This window comes from Leguminivora glycinivorella, chromosome 8 (assembly GCF_023078275.1).
Source record: "Leguminivora glycinivorella isolate SPB_JAAS2020 chromosome 8, LegGlyc_1.1, whole genome shotgun sequence".
In the NCBI taxonomy this organism is placed as follows: Eukaryota; Metazoa; Arthropoda; class Insecta; order Lepidoptera; family Tortricidae; genus Leguminivora; species Leguminivora glycinivorella.
The window spans coordinates 1,249,093-1,264,192 of NC_062978.1; the positions used below are offsets into that span (position 1 = coordinate 1,249,093).

At 41.4% G+C, this 15,100-nt stretch overlaps 1 protein-coding gene across 1 annotated transcript in view; it reads right to left on the minus strand.

Annotated features, from left to right (window-relative positions):
- Positions 1-205: 205 nt before the first annotated feature.
- Positions 206-15,100, minus strand: part of LOC125228804 (dynamin-1-like protein) — a 35,653-nt gene continuing 20,758 nt past the window's right edge. Inside the window, 4 exon segments of the mRNA XM_048133488.1 lie at positions 206-1,307; positions 5,755-5,966; positions 10,853-10,979; positions 13,455-13,535. Coding sequence (XP_047989445.1) covers positions 1,251-1,307; positions 5,755-5,966; positions 10,853-10,979; positions 13,455-13,535 — 477 coding nt within the window. The 3' untranslated portion in view covers positions 206-1,250.

The following is a 15,100-nucleotide window of genomic DNA, read 5'->3' on the forward strand; positions in this document are numbered from 1 at the left end:
TTTTGAGCGGATAAAATCGATACGTATTTTTGCACTTGACTGTACAGCCTGGCAAGAGTAGAAAACAATAGAGGCGCCACCATCAATGTAAATCGTTTGTATGAGGCAACTAATGAGTCAATTTTGTATGAGAAAAGTAGTGTTGCTATGATTATGAAAATTAGTTCCATTTATTATATTTTTTGCCAAGGTATAGGTCAAAACGTCAAAATTTCAGTGATGACGTTTGAAATAACATTTCTGTCATACTGTCAAAATCGTTGCTAACTTATCTTAGACCAAATCTAAAATGCGGTCGGGTCTACAAATTAGTTAAGGATTATTTGGTTTCAAATACTTGTGGACTGATAACATTACTTATGATTTAGCGAAGAGAGCTACACAAATTGTGATTGCAATAAAAGCAAGGCTCGGAGACCGGTTATTTCTCCAAATTTATTACTATCCTCCTAAAGCCCAAGGTCCTACCTGTAGTACTTATTCAGATCAAATTCAAATTATATTACATTGGAACAGAGTTGCGTTTATTTGGTTCCGTCATATTTGAAAAAGAAATAAACTTTATTCTCTGAATTGTAAGTTAAAATTTCAGTGGCATTTATTCTTTTATTCATTTGTATGGGGCCTTAGGGGATTAAGAGGTTAAGAATGTCACCCCCTTTCCTCCCGCGAGTGTTGTAGAAGTCGACTCTGGGTCGAATATCGATTCAAATTTTATGTGAGAGACTTCAACAGCTTTATTGCTAAGAGTGGCACTGAAACAAACATTTACGTGTGCTCTGCCTACCTCTTTTTTATACTACGTCGGTGGCAAACAGGTTTACGGTCCGCCTGATGGAAAGCGGTCACCGTAACCTATGGACGCCTGCAACTCAAGGGGTGTCACATCTTTTGAGGATAAATAAATTATGACATTCTTACACAGATTGACGGTCCCACGATAAGCTCAAGGCTTGTGTTGTGGATACTGAGACAGCGATATATATAATATATCAATACTTATATTATATACATAGAAAACATCCATGTCTCAGGGACAAAATATCTGTGCTCATCACACAAATAAATGCCATTACCGGAACAAGGTGTGAGTTTCAAGTATTGACTATGTATGTAAACCGGTTCCTCGCCACAAGCGGCGTGTTGTGTCCAAAGCCTACTGCTCACGAGTTAGCCTACGCTAGGTATGTACATGCACGGTGTACGGAGCCGCGGCTCATTAACTAATTCAGACTAGACTCTCCGGGGCATCACCACATGTGCGTCTCGCGGATTTCGCTGATGATCTGACCGGCGCGCTGTAGAGCCTGGAAAGAAAAAAATAGAAAGATAAGATAAAGTTTATTGGTAACATACAGGTACACGCCAATACATTATAAATTATTATTACAAACGGTACAATAGTAATAGTTTTTTAAATACAAAGTTAGATAGATAGATTTTTTTTATTTGCACACTGCAGTAAAAAATACAGTAGTCACAAAACAAATATGTATAAAAATACAAAACGATTAATTTCACTGAATAGTACATTACGATACAAGTGCGGAAGAGAGGAATTTTCTTTTCACACGTGTATCGTATGAACACGTGTTTCTTTTATTGACAACTTGACAAGTAATAAAAAACTGAATTTTGGGATATATTTCAGGGTAAAAGGGGGGGTTGCGATAGATCAGGGGGGGGGGACCCTAGTGTGCCCAAAGCGCCTTACCCTAAGGTATCAAACCACTTTTTTTTAACCCCCGACGCAAAAACGACGGGGTGTTATAAGTTTGTCTGTGGCATCGTTGCTCCCGAACGGATGAACCGATTTAGTTTTTTTTTGTTTGAAAGCTGAGTTAGTCGGGAGTGTTCTTAGCCATGTTTCATTAAAATCGGTCCACTATGTCGGGGGGTTTTCAAATTTTTAAATTAATAATAAATTAAAATAAATTTTTATTTAGATTTTTTATTTTCAAAAAACACAGTTTGGCCAAATCATGTGGTATAGTTACCCGCAGCATGTCGGCGGCCTCCTTGCGAGCTGACTGCAGGTTGTGTAGTGTAGTGCACTAGGGAGTGAGTCTAGTATAGCTAGCCACACACACTCGTGTGGTATAGTTACCCGCAGCATGTCGGCGGCCTCCTTGCGAGCTGACTGCAGGTTGTGTAGTGTAGTGCACTAGGGAGTGAGTCTAGTATAGCTAGCCACACACACTCGTGTGGTATAGTTACCCGCAGCATGTCGGCGGCCTCCTTGCGAGCTGACTGCAGGTTGTCTAGTGTAGTGCACTAGGGAGTGAGTCTAGTATAGCTAGCCACACACACTCGTGTGGTATAGTTACCCGCAGCATGTCGGCGGCCTCCTTGCGAGCTGACTGCAGGTTGTGTAGTGTAGTGCACTAGGGAGTGAGTCTAGTATAGCTAGCCACACACACTCGTGTGGTATAGTTACCCGCAGCATGTCGGCGGCCTCCTTGCGAGCTGACTGCAGGTTGTGTAGTGTAGTGCACTAGGGAGTGAGTCTAGTATAGCTAGCCACACACACTCGTGTGGTATAGTTACCCGCAGCATGTCGGCGGCCTCCTTGCGAGCTGACTGCAGGTTGTGTAGTGTAGTGCACTAGGGAGTGAGTCTAGTATAGCTAGCCACACACACTCGTGTGGTATAGTTACCCGCAGCATGTCGGCGGCCTCCTTGCGAGCTGACTGCAGGTTGTCTAGTGTAGTGCACTAGGGAGTGAGTCTAGTATAGCTAGCCACACACACTCGTGTGGTATAGTTACCCGCAGCATGTCGGCGGCCTCCTTGCGAGCTGACTGCAGGTTGTGTAGTGTAGTGCACTAGGGAGTGAGTCTAGTATAGCTAGCCACACACACTCGTGTGGTATAGTTACCCGCAGCATGTCGGCGGCCTCCTTGCGAGCTGACTGCAGGTTGTGTAGTGTAGTGCACTAGGGAGTGAGTCTAGTATAGCTAGCCACACACACTCGTGTGGTATAGTTACCCGCAGCATGTCGGCGGCCTCCTTGCGAGCTGACTGCAGGTTGTCTAGTGTAGTGCACTAGGGAGTGAGTCTAGTATAGCTAGCCACACACACTCGTGTGGTATAGTTACCCGCAGCATGTCGGCGGCCTCCTTGCGAGCTGACTGCAGGTTGTGTAGTGTAGTGCACTAGGGAGTGAGTCTAGTATAGCTAGCCCCACACACTCGTGTGGTATAGTTACCCGCAGCATGTCGGCGGCCTCCTTGCGAGCTGACTGCAGGTTGTGTAGTGTAGTGCACTAGGGAGTGAGTCTAGTATAGCTAGCCACACACACTCGTGTGGTATAGTTACCCGCAGCATGTCGGCGGCCTCCTTGCGAGCTGACTGCAGGTTGTGTAGTGTAGTGCACTAGGGAGTGAGTCTAGTATAGCTAGCCACACACACTCGTGTGGTATAGTTACCCGCAGCATGTCGGCGGCCTCCTTGCGAGCTGACTGCAGGTTGTGTAGTGTAGTGCACTAGGGAGTGAGTCTAGTATAGCTAGCCACACACACTCGTGTGGTATAGTTACCCGCAGCATGTCGGCGGCCTCCTTGCGAGCTGACTGCAGGTTGTCTAGTGTAGTGCACTAGGGAGTGAGTCTAGTATAGCTAGCCACACACACTCGTGTGGTATAGTTACCCGCAGCATGTCGGCGGCCTCCTTGCGAGCTGACTGCAGGTTGTGTAGTGTAGTGCACTAGGGAGTGAGTCTAGTATAGCTAGCCACACACACTCGTGTGGTATAGTTACCCGCAGCATGTCGGCGGCCTCCTTGCGAGCTGACTGCAGGTTGTCTAGTGTAGTGCACTAGGGAGTGAGTCTAGTATAGCTAGCCACACACACTCGTGTGGTATAGTTACCCGCAGCATGTCGGCGGCCTCCTTGCGAGCTGACTGCAGGTTGTGTAGTGTAGTGCACTAGGGAGTGAGTCTAGTATAGCTAGCCACACACACTCGTGTGGTATAGTTACCCGCAGCATGTCGGCGGCCTCCTTGCGAGCTGACTGCAGGTTGTGTAGTGTAGTGCACTAGGGAGTGAGTCTAGTATAGCTAGCCACACACACTCGTGTGGTATAGTTACCCGCAGCATGTCGGCGGCCTCCTTGCGAGCTGACTGCAGGTTGTCTAGTGTAGTGCACTAGGGAGTGAGTCTAGTATAGCTAGCCACACACACTCGTGTGGTATAGTTACCCGCAGCATGTCGGCGGCCTCCTTGCGAGCTGACTGCAGGTTGTCTAGTGTAGTGCACTAGGGAGTGAGTCTAGTATAGCTAGCCACACACACTCGTGTGGTATAGTTACCCGCAGCATGTCGGCGGCCTCCTTGCGAGCTGACTGCAGGTTGTGTAGTGTAGTGCACTAGGGAGTGAGTCTAGTATAGCTAGCCACACACACTCGTGTGGTATAGTTACCCGCAGCATGTCGGCGGCCTCCTTTGTGTAGTGTAGTGCACTAGAGCTGACTGCAGGTTGTGTAGTGTAGTGCACTAGGGAGTGAGTCTAGTATAGCTAGCCACACACACTCGTGTGGTATAGTTACCCGCAGCATGTCGGCGGCCTCCTTGCGAGCTGACTGCAGGTTGTGTAGTGTAGTGCACTAGGGAGTGAGTCTAGTATAGCTAGCCACACACACTCGTGTGGTATAGTTACCCGCAGCATGTCGGCGGCCTCCTTGCGAGCTGACTGCAGGTTGTGTAGTGTAGTGCACTAGGGAGTGAGTCTAGTATAGCTAGCCACACACACTCGTGTGGTATAGTTACCCGCAGCATGTCGGCGGCCTCCTTGCGAGCTGACTGCAGGTTGTCTAGTGTAGTGCACTAGGGAGTGAGTCTAGTATAGCTAGCCACACACACTCGTGTGGTATAGTTACCCGCAGCATGTCGGCGGCCTCCTTGCGAGCTGACTGCAGGTTGTGTAGTGTAGTGCACTAGGGAGTGAGTCTAGTATAGCTAGCCACACACACTCGTGTGGTATAGTTACCCGCAGCATGTCGGCGGCCTCCTTGCGAGCTGACTGCAGGTTGTGTAGTGTAGTGCACTAGGGAGTGAGTCTAGTATAGCTAGCCACACACACTCGTGTGGTATAGTTACCCGCAGCATGTCGGCGGCCTCCTTGCGAGCTGACTGCAGGTTGTGTAGTGTAGTGCACTAGGGAGTGAGTCTAGTATAGCTAGCCACACACACTCGTGTGGTATAGTTACCCGCAGCATGTCGGCGGCCTCCTTGCGAGCTGACTGCAGGTTGTCTAGTGTAGTGCACTAGGGAGTGAGTCTAGTATAGCTAGCCACACACACTCGTGTGGTATAGTTACCCGCAGCATGTCGGCGGCCTCCTTGCGAGCTGACTGCAGGTTGTCTAGTGTAGTGCACTAGGGAGTGAGTCTAGTATAGCTAGCCACACACACTCGTGTGGTATAGTTACCCGCAGCATGTCGGCGGCCTCCTTGCGAGCTGACTGCAGGTTGTGTAGTGTAGTGCACTAGGGAGTGAGTCTAGTATAGCTAGCCACACACACTCGTGTGGTATAGTTACCCGCAGCATGTCGGCGGCCTCCTTGCGAGCTGACTGCAGGTTGTGTAGTGTAGTGCACTAGGGAGTGAGTCTAGTATAGCTAGCCACACACACTCGTGTGGTATAGTTACCCGCAGCATGTCGGCGGCCTCCTTGCGAGCTGACTGCAGGTTGTGTAGTGTAGTGCACTAGGGAGTGAGTCTAGTATAGCTAGCCACACACACTCGTGTGGTATAGTTACCCGCAGCATGTCGGCGGCCTCCTTGCGCCGCTGCGCGCTATGCTCCGACTCGTTGAGCAGCGAGTCGGCCTGGTCCGACTTGTACAGGTGCGTCACCAGCTCCGACTGCAGGTTGTCCTTCACGTAGTTCACCAGGAAGTGCATCACCGCCTTCGGGACTGAGTCCTGGATGGATTTCCGCACGATGTAGAAGTAGGATTTTATCAGTCGTTCTGGAAATATAAATTTAGGGTGAGATTAAGCTCGTTCGCGCTGCATCAAACATAATAGCAGCATATGAAATGAAATATGAAATTTATTCGAAACAACACGTTACATCTTGGCAGTTGCATAAGTGGTAAATGTACAGATTGTTGTTCCAAAAAGGATGCCACTCAGCATGTGTCGGAGCACATAGTGCCACGACGCTGATTTTCAGTGGACCCTTAGACTTATATGATATGAAATAAAAGTAACAGTAAACAGTTTACAACTTATATTACAAGCAGAAGGAATTGAAAACAGAGTACTGATTAATATTATTGTAATATTAGCTTAAAATTGTTGAGCATTAGACTTTTTGTTCGTCGCGACATCTATTGAAAAGTAGCAGTACTGATAATAGTTTACGCGTGTTAGACGCATGGATTACGCTGGATGTTACTACAAATAACTTGCATTTACTGATGTATGGAGTTGGGCCATTTTTTTTCAAAGTTGTCCACCCCACTTTTTTTTGGATTTGGAAATTTTTATGTGGTTTCCACTCAGAATCGCGAGCTCTTTCAATTCTAATAGGAGAAAAAAAGTGTTCCAAGGTTTCTTTCCCATTCCGTTACCATTTTTTCATACATTTTGTATGGCGGTAACGGAATGGAAGGTTCGAAAAAATGTATGGAAATCTTGGGACATTTTTATTTTCTCTTACCAGGATCGAAAGAGCTCGCGATTTTGAGGATTAATCGCGTGATGTTACAAAAAAAGTGGGGTGGACAACTTTGAAAAAAAAAAAATGGCCCAGTTACAATTCTTCCCTTATTCCTCTATAATAGAAAGAACAATAGAAAAACATCTAGCGACCTCTATAAAGTTAATCTGGATCACTGAGGGTTAGATTACGTCATTAGAGTGCTGCGCTTGATACAATATAATGACGTATGTAAATAGAAAACGTGAAGAGCTGTGGACGTGTTAAGTTATCTGAAGCGTGGAATGATGATCCCTATAATAGGCTACTAGACTCGTATCGAATTTAGCACATCAAGTTATTGTTTTCTGTAGTATTTGACTTAAGAAATCAATATTTATAGCTTGCGGGCATTAAAAGTGCGTGATGACTGCGTATTTTTAATTAAAGATGTGTGTATATTTTTTTTTAATTATGGACTCCGAAAACGGTGTTGGCCAATGGAGTGACGTCACATAATTCAGATCAACTATGGAAATTAGAGGTAGTAATCTGATCTCCATAGAAGCAACCTCTATTGTATTAAAATTCATAGTCGTTGACGGGTGTGACAATGTGAAATATTTTTTCTAAATATACTGACGTCATGTCATAGATATTCTATAGATTAATATGGCTGATGTTGTTTTTGCCTGATCACGTAAAAGTAAACTTTGAATAATTTTTTGCGGGTTTTTAAGTCGTAATAAAATAGGGTACTATTTTTTTTTGTTTAATTAGACAGTAATTAATAATATAAGACATACTTTGAAAAAGGGTCAAGTAGCCTATAACAGTTCTTTAAAATAGCTTTTGTCAAAAAGACAATTAGGTAATTGTTTTTCAAGGGAAAAAAAAAATATTTTATTTAAACATGGTTCCACGCATACATGGTTTTCATCGATTTTTGACAAGTTTTGAGTTGAAATTCTATACAAAACTACATATTATAAATATCTATAAACAATGACTATAGTATATACACTCTTATAACAATAATGAGACAGCAAGCCTAAGCTTACCCCTAACTTCTATGCTATTTCTACAAAACTACTGACAAATAAATGCATGCACTACCTAACATCAATTTAAAATGTTGATACAGATGAATCATGTATAATAACTGACTGCGAATCGAAGAGAAATTGCTGTCTACAGGCAGACACACAGTCAGCCTGCGGTTTCCATATAAATTACAGTTTTGTTGAAAACAATAACCTCATGTAAAATTCAACATTTATACACCAAAAGCGAGTAAGCTATGAGATAGAAACGACAAAAGATAGTCACCTTCGTGTGAATGAAAGAGAGAACGAGAGATTTATAGTTTATCGCTTGGTGGCCATATTATTATTGTTTGTTATTGTGGGCCTTTGTGCGTCACGTCGACCAGAAGTGATCTATTGTGACGGCCCTTTGTGGTTAGATATCCTTACTTATGCCCGTTGAATCCAGGAAATTCCAGATTCTTTGGGCTGTAAGGTCTTGTACCTCATAGGGTTGCAGTACTTGCCGGCCTAAGTAGGTACTTCTCTTTGACATTAGTGGTCCGCAGGAACAAAGGATGTGCATTGCAGTCTCCTCGGTTTCCTGGCAGACCCTGCATGTCGCCTCTTGTTTCAAGCCCATTTGAAACATGTATTTGTATTGTTCAGCTTGCAGTGTTCAGTCAATATTCTGGATACCGCGCAGATTCAGTGTCTTTTGAGCCCTAGGAGCTCTTTAGCATTTCTGCTGTTGAACAGTTTATTGGTGGCCATAACTCGCTTGCGCTATCATCGCGTCTCTTTTATTTACACGAGAGATACTATATTTTGTTCATATCGCCGTTACTATCGCCGATAGCCCAAAGCTTACTTGCTCCTGTAGGCCTAGCCAAAGAGGATCGAGTATTATAGAGAGTTACTGTCAAAGTAAAATGTGTAATCACATGATGGCCGCGAATAGATGACACGTCTTCTTCTAACTATATTAATGACATAAGGACGGGTAGTCTATCTCGCGGCGACATACTCTCGCGGCAATCATGTGCTAACCCTGCTGGTGGGGCGTGCTTAAACGTACTACATCAATTACATCATATAACAAAGTAAGTCGGTTTAAGACCCAGGTCACAGACAGATGGCAGGTGGGCGGAAACGAGGAGTGAAGGATGAGTAAGCGCGTGCTCGCGACAGAATGCTCTATTCGACACCAGGTTTGGGGGACCTGATAATACTGAATTACCGCGATAGATACTCATGAAATAAGACTATGGAACGGATTATATCGCGTATAATGAACTAGGTTTTGTTCGCGGCTTCGCTCGCGATAAATTCTAAAATCGTGAAATACTCCATTCAAACTTCCACCCCCCATTTTAGGGAAGTGAGGCTTACAAAGAGACAAAAAGTAGCCTGTCACTCTCCATCCCTTCAACTATCTCCACTTAAAAATCACATCAATTTGTCGCTCCGTTTTGCCGTGAAAGACGGACAAACAAACAGACACACACACTTTCCCATTTATAATATTAGTATGGATTTACAATTCATCCTGACGTTTCGAACACTTTACAGCATCCCACCCTCGTTCGTGGTCACCCGTTGACCAAGAATGCTGTAAAGTGTTCGAAAAGTCGAGATGAATCGTAAATTCATTATACGCGATATAATCCGTTTCCAGTTTTATTTCAAGACTGAATTATTTATCAGACTTATATTGGACAAGGATATAGATAGTGATTCATTTTTGTTTGTTGTTGAGCTCCCGATATGTGACGCAGTTATATGCATCAGGTAACGTGTGCAATTGCATCAAATCACGTTACTCGGACATTTCACCAATTTTGTTGTTGTGAGAGTGAAATGTATGAGATCCAATAAATCTCCAGAGTTCTTCTCATTCCGAATAGACTCTACGTACAAAATTATTGCACAATCAATGTTATTTTGTCTGAGCACAGTTGGCTTATACGGATTCTTGTCATGTTCAGTTCCTAACCGCCTATCTAGTCCATAATTTAATTGACAATGTTTTGCGGTAACAAAAAAAACCGAATATTTAAGTCTCACGTTTGTGGAAACTACTTAAGAAAGACGTGTACAGACGTCTATTGTCCACCATTCCCCCTAGCCAAGCGTCGAGCGAGCTAGCAAAGGCAAACGACGGCATACAGCTATCCTCACCTACTAGGTCACCCATAGAGTTCAGGTGCATCATGCTGATGCCCTCTATGGTTGAGCTATACATATCGTAGCGCTCTGTCGCTCCGGCCACCTGACACCGTGAAACAAACAACATGTTTAGCACCAAGATACTGGGAGAAAAACGATACATTACGATACAGTGCAGAAAAGAGGAAATTATTAAAATACGACCGAAGGTTTTAAGTCGACACGAGTTGCAAATTACGTCGCATGTGGCCGTTTAAAGTTTCTGAATAGCACGTGATTCGCTACTTTGAGTACTAAGGCAATAAAAAGTGCGCCATATGTCCTGCAAAGGTGATTTTTAATTTATTTTTTAAGGTGGCCACATAAATATTTGAAAATGGCCAGCATCAGAAATTAGGCTGTATAACTATACTAATATTATAAATAGGAAAGTGTGTGTGTCTGTTTGTTTGTCCGTCTTTCACAGCAAAACGGAGCGACGAATTGACGTGATTTTTTAAGTGGAGATAGTTGAAGGGATGGAGAGAGACATAGGCTACTTTTTGTCTCTTTCTAACGCGAGCGAAGCCGCGGGCAAAAGCTAGTACCTGTATATCTGTAATTATGTATTATTATTTCAAGTTTATTGCAATCGTTTTCCTCCCAGACTCCTCAATTATTTATGGTTTATGAACAATGCAAAATGATTCTGGTCAAAATTTTAGTCATTACTTACTTATATACTAGTCATCAACAATCAAATACACATTGGAACCTCGATTATCGGAGAATGAATTGGAACCGAGGCTAGTTCACAATGTTCGGATACCTAATTCACACTTGTAATTAGTTACTATGTAGTTTAAAACGTGGAAAATATTACGATTATTTTGATTTGTCCCCAGTTGAAATTATCCGTGTAGCTTATTTTTTGCCGTACTGCACCAATGTTTCCTATACGAATTATTTTGTTTGCAGAAGCGTTCGAATAATCGAGGTTCTGCTGGAAGATATTTGTAGTTATAACAATAATACTGACCTATGACATCACAGTCGTGTTGCTCGCGGTCCGACAGCTTGCGGGACTGCTGGCTCGGCACCTCGGGCAGAAGGTTGACTGGTTTCTGGGGCGTCAGCACTTTCTCGGGCGGCGACCCGCCGTTCATCTGGACAAGATACCGATACAGTTTCATAAGAAACAAAACAATCATAATATTGAAACGGGAGTTAATCGTGATTTACGTTAAAATCTGACCTGACGTTTCGGACGTGACATTACGTCCGTGGTCACGGGCAGACTGGCGGGGAGTTGTAGGAGTTGTGACGAGTAAGTCTTAAGCGATTAAGTCCCGTTTTAACATTGTAATAAAAAAAATCATCCTAAAAATGAATATGAGTTTCAATTTTAAAAAGAGTTGTCCGAAATATTTAGCATTTTAAAATTTTCGAAATTTTCGAAAAATCGATTGTAGTCTACCATTCAGTTCTGTTCCGTTTAGTAAATACGCTACCATTCATTAATTTCTACAAAACTTCTTAAAGCTGATACAGCGCCGCTCAATTCAGCTCATCATGAAATCAAGCGCCAATACCAAAGCGACTACATCTTAGTCACCGGCGCCTAATACGGCCCGGTTCTTAGGCTTTCACACTTTTACCCCTTTATTCATAAACGTATTCTAAACTTATCAAGCCGATAAAGTTCGTTTGTCCCTTTCCGACATATATGTGTGATAGAAAAGGACAAACGAACTTTATCGGCTTGATAACTTTAGAGTACGTTTATGAATGAGGGGGTTAAATTTAGCACTTTTGTAAGGGTGAATGAGCTTTAATTATGTGTCCATATTCGTAAGTACCATAAACAAATGACAAAACTGCAAGTTTCTATTAAAAATGAGACAAAATAACGACAGGCCATCTTAGGCGCCGGTACCTAAGCTTTGTTTACTAATGGCTTCATTAGAAATGCACATTTAATGAAGACACGCGTCAAACATGACAGACACACAATAAAATACGAACTAATTAAGATAAAACCAAATGAACCATGAATACCATGATTTAGAAGATATGCTTGGCAAGTTACAATTATACACTGTGTTTAACCCTTAAATGCATGGTGATGTATATATGCATCATATATTTGATGGCCCGTGGCTCGACATGTAGCTATCAAAAATCACATTTATTGCTTAACTATTATTCATAATTTATTATTATTTAATAAAATAAGAATTAAGATGAAATGGCGGAAAAGTGTGAAAAAACAGGACGATGGCGATTTTTAGTATGTGATTTAGGCTGATTTTTTCGGAGTTAGTAATTAGTTTATATTTAAACATTTTATCATAGAGTTTCCCCAAATAGTGTACCTTTTTAATAGTCGTCATTTTTTTTAATAAAACTTACCAATTACGATATATTTATATAAATAAGATTTGGCCTATTTAACTTCTAACACTGATTTAGTATAAAAATCGATCTTAAATATTTTTTTTATAATTTTTCCCAGAGTCAGAAAACCGTTGTCTATCACATATATTAATATCTCATTAAAAGAAAAATTCATGCATTTAAGGGTTAAATTAGACAGTTGAATTTCCTGATCTAAAATCATTTTACTTCCTCAAAGGTATTATAATTTACTTAAACTTTATTTTAAAAATGTAAACAACATTCAAAATGTAAGAGCGTCCGCTAGTTAGCTGGAATACACGGAAAGTGAGCGTTAACAAAAAATGTATCGTTTCATTCATTTTTTGGTCAAATCGCTCCATTCTGCTTATATCGCCTATTCTTCATTTGTCACATTTATCGGTAGTCTCTGTCAAGTTTGGCCGTATTTTTTGGTTTTCTAATTTCGGCACATTAGGTATTCGTCATCAATATCATCAGGTTTTTTTTCTTATTCGTAGTTATTTACGAACTTAGTATGAGACGATCACTAATAATGAACTCAAATAAGAGTGATATCAAAAAACAAATACTCTCAGAGACCATTAACGAAAAGCAGAATTGAAGAACTTGACAAGAAACGAATGGGGTGACTTAATAAGATACAACGAAAAATGAAAAATGGTACATTCAAGTGTAAAAATAGGGGGTATACAAGTTACTCATAAATATGTGCCATTTTTAACTCATCGATATAAGAACTATGGGACATATTTTTGAGAAACTTGTAGACTGTACGAGCGATACGAACTGGCGCGAAATAGTGTAAGGCCTGAGTACAAAATGCGCTGATCCAGGAGGGGGGGGGGGGGTCCTACAAATGTGTTTATTTCTTTATTATCCATCTTTTCCTTTCCATATTTCATGAACTATTGATCCCAGATAAAAAGTGTGAACACTTTTTTGTAGAAAATTTTATGAAGATTACTTGTGACTTAGAACATTTTTTGCTATGTGACACAGTTTAAGAGCTATTAGCGAAAAACTAAAAAAAGGGACTTTTAGTATGTGGATTGTGTATTGTGGACCATTGTCTACAACTATGCTAAAATTCGCTTATACATGAGTTATTTCCCCTGATAAGCAGTTAAGTGTTCGTTGGGTGTGCTAATATGAGCATCATGTGCAACTCAGGCCCTACTTGTAATGGCAATGGCTAGCGGGCGCTCTGTTCCAATGTTTACCTGCGGAGTGACTGGCGATTCACTGTTATTATTGTGTGTCGGAGTTTTGTGCTCTTGGCCGTCGGTGATGGCCGGTACGTGCTGAAACCGCATATACCACTTTAATACCACTCTTTGAGTTTTTGGCGTTTGTGAATATATATTGATTTAAACTAACACGATCTTCACTCATATTATTAAATTAAAACGGGACTTAATCGCGTAAAACTAATGTAATGTCATGTCCGAAATGTCGGGTTAAATATAAAACGTAAGTTTTACGCGATTAAGTCCCGTTTTAATTTAATAATGTTTGTGAATATGTTGAAAGTACTAAAGTCGCCATCAATAGAGTTTCTGAATAATGTAAACAAACCTTTTAGTCAAAATGTCTTTAATTTCCATTCTAACTCATCAGATACTGGCTAAATCCGTGTGTTATTTCATCAATTCATCTCACATTATGATCCCCAACCTTTAAAATAATAAATTTGAGCTAAAATATTGATATTTTATATAATGGTTTGTTTACATTGTTGACAATTTCTATTGACAGCGATTTTAGTGCTCGACATGCTAATGCCCAATAAATGACACCCTTCTGTCGCAATTATTGACAACTGAGGAGTGTCTTTTCAAATGGACTTATATAAGTCAACAAGGTTTATTTCTCTAGGAAGACATAGATAAAAATAACCTCTGTTGACTTATAGAAATACATAAGTCCTTTTGAAAAAACACTCCTCAACTACCTACTAGATTGGTAAGAACAAATTAAGATCGGAAGTGACGTATCTACTTTATCGAGTACAGGTACTGCTAAAAAGCTTAAACGTCACTGAAAATGTATGTAATTTTTGGTTGTACAGTCAGTCTGGCAAAACAGGGTAGAAATTAAAAAGACATCGTGTGGTCCCTTTCGAAACAATATGTTTGCGAAAACGGGACGGCACTACAATGTACAACTTTTGAGTTTCTAATAGTTTTTGCCAAAATAAGTAACAGTTTAGGGGCGTTGTTCAATTTCTACAAACAATGTGATTTTCTGTGACGTTCAAGCTATCTAGTGCCGTATTCGAAAACGCCATAAACTCACGGTATAGGCTCTGGTTACGCCCACTGGACGACACGGAAGCGCATGCATTTTACCACGAGTAGTATGATTTCTAATGATATTATTAGCAGTAACGTTTGGGCCTGCTGATTCGTTTAGTGAAATATCCAGAAGGCAAGATCAATCTTCCTGATTATGCAAGTTTATTTTAATTATTAGCCTAATTACACAATTTTTTTATAATGTTACCTACCCGGTTATCAGAAAATTGTGTTTCAGGTGGAAGTAAATGTTTTTTTTTTAATTTTTACAGTAATAACTAAATAAATAATTTTAAATTGATTTACACTAACGGCATAGAAATACCTACTTTAGTATACGACTGCATGCAAATCTTAACCTCAACTTTATTAAAACCCATATTAACCCTTGCATGCACTCACGACATGTTGTCAATAGAGTCAAAAATTGTATTTAAATACAATTACACGAAGAACCACGTGAAGGACTTAACCCAAGGGAGCTGAGAATCTTCACGGATGGATCAAAAACAAGGTCAGGCACTGGCTCTGGGGCAGAGGCGGCTCGCGGCTGTAATTTGTGGGTGTTCACC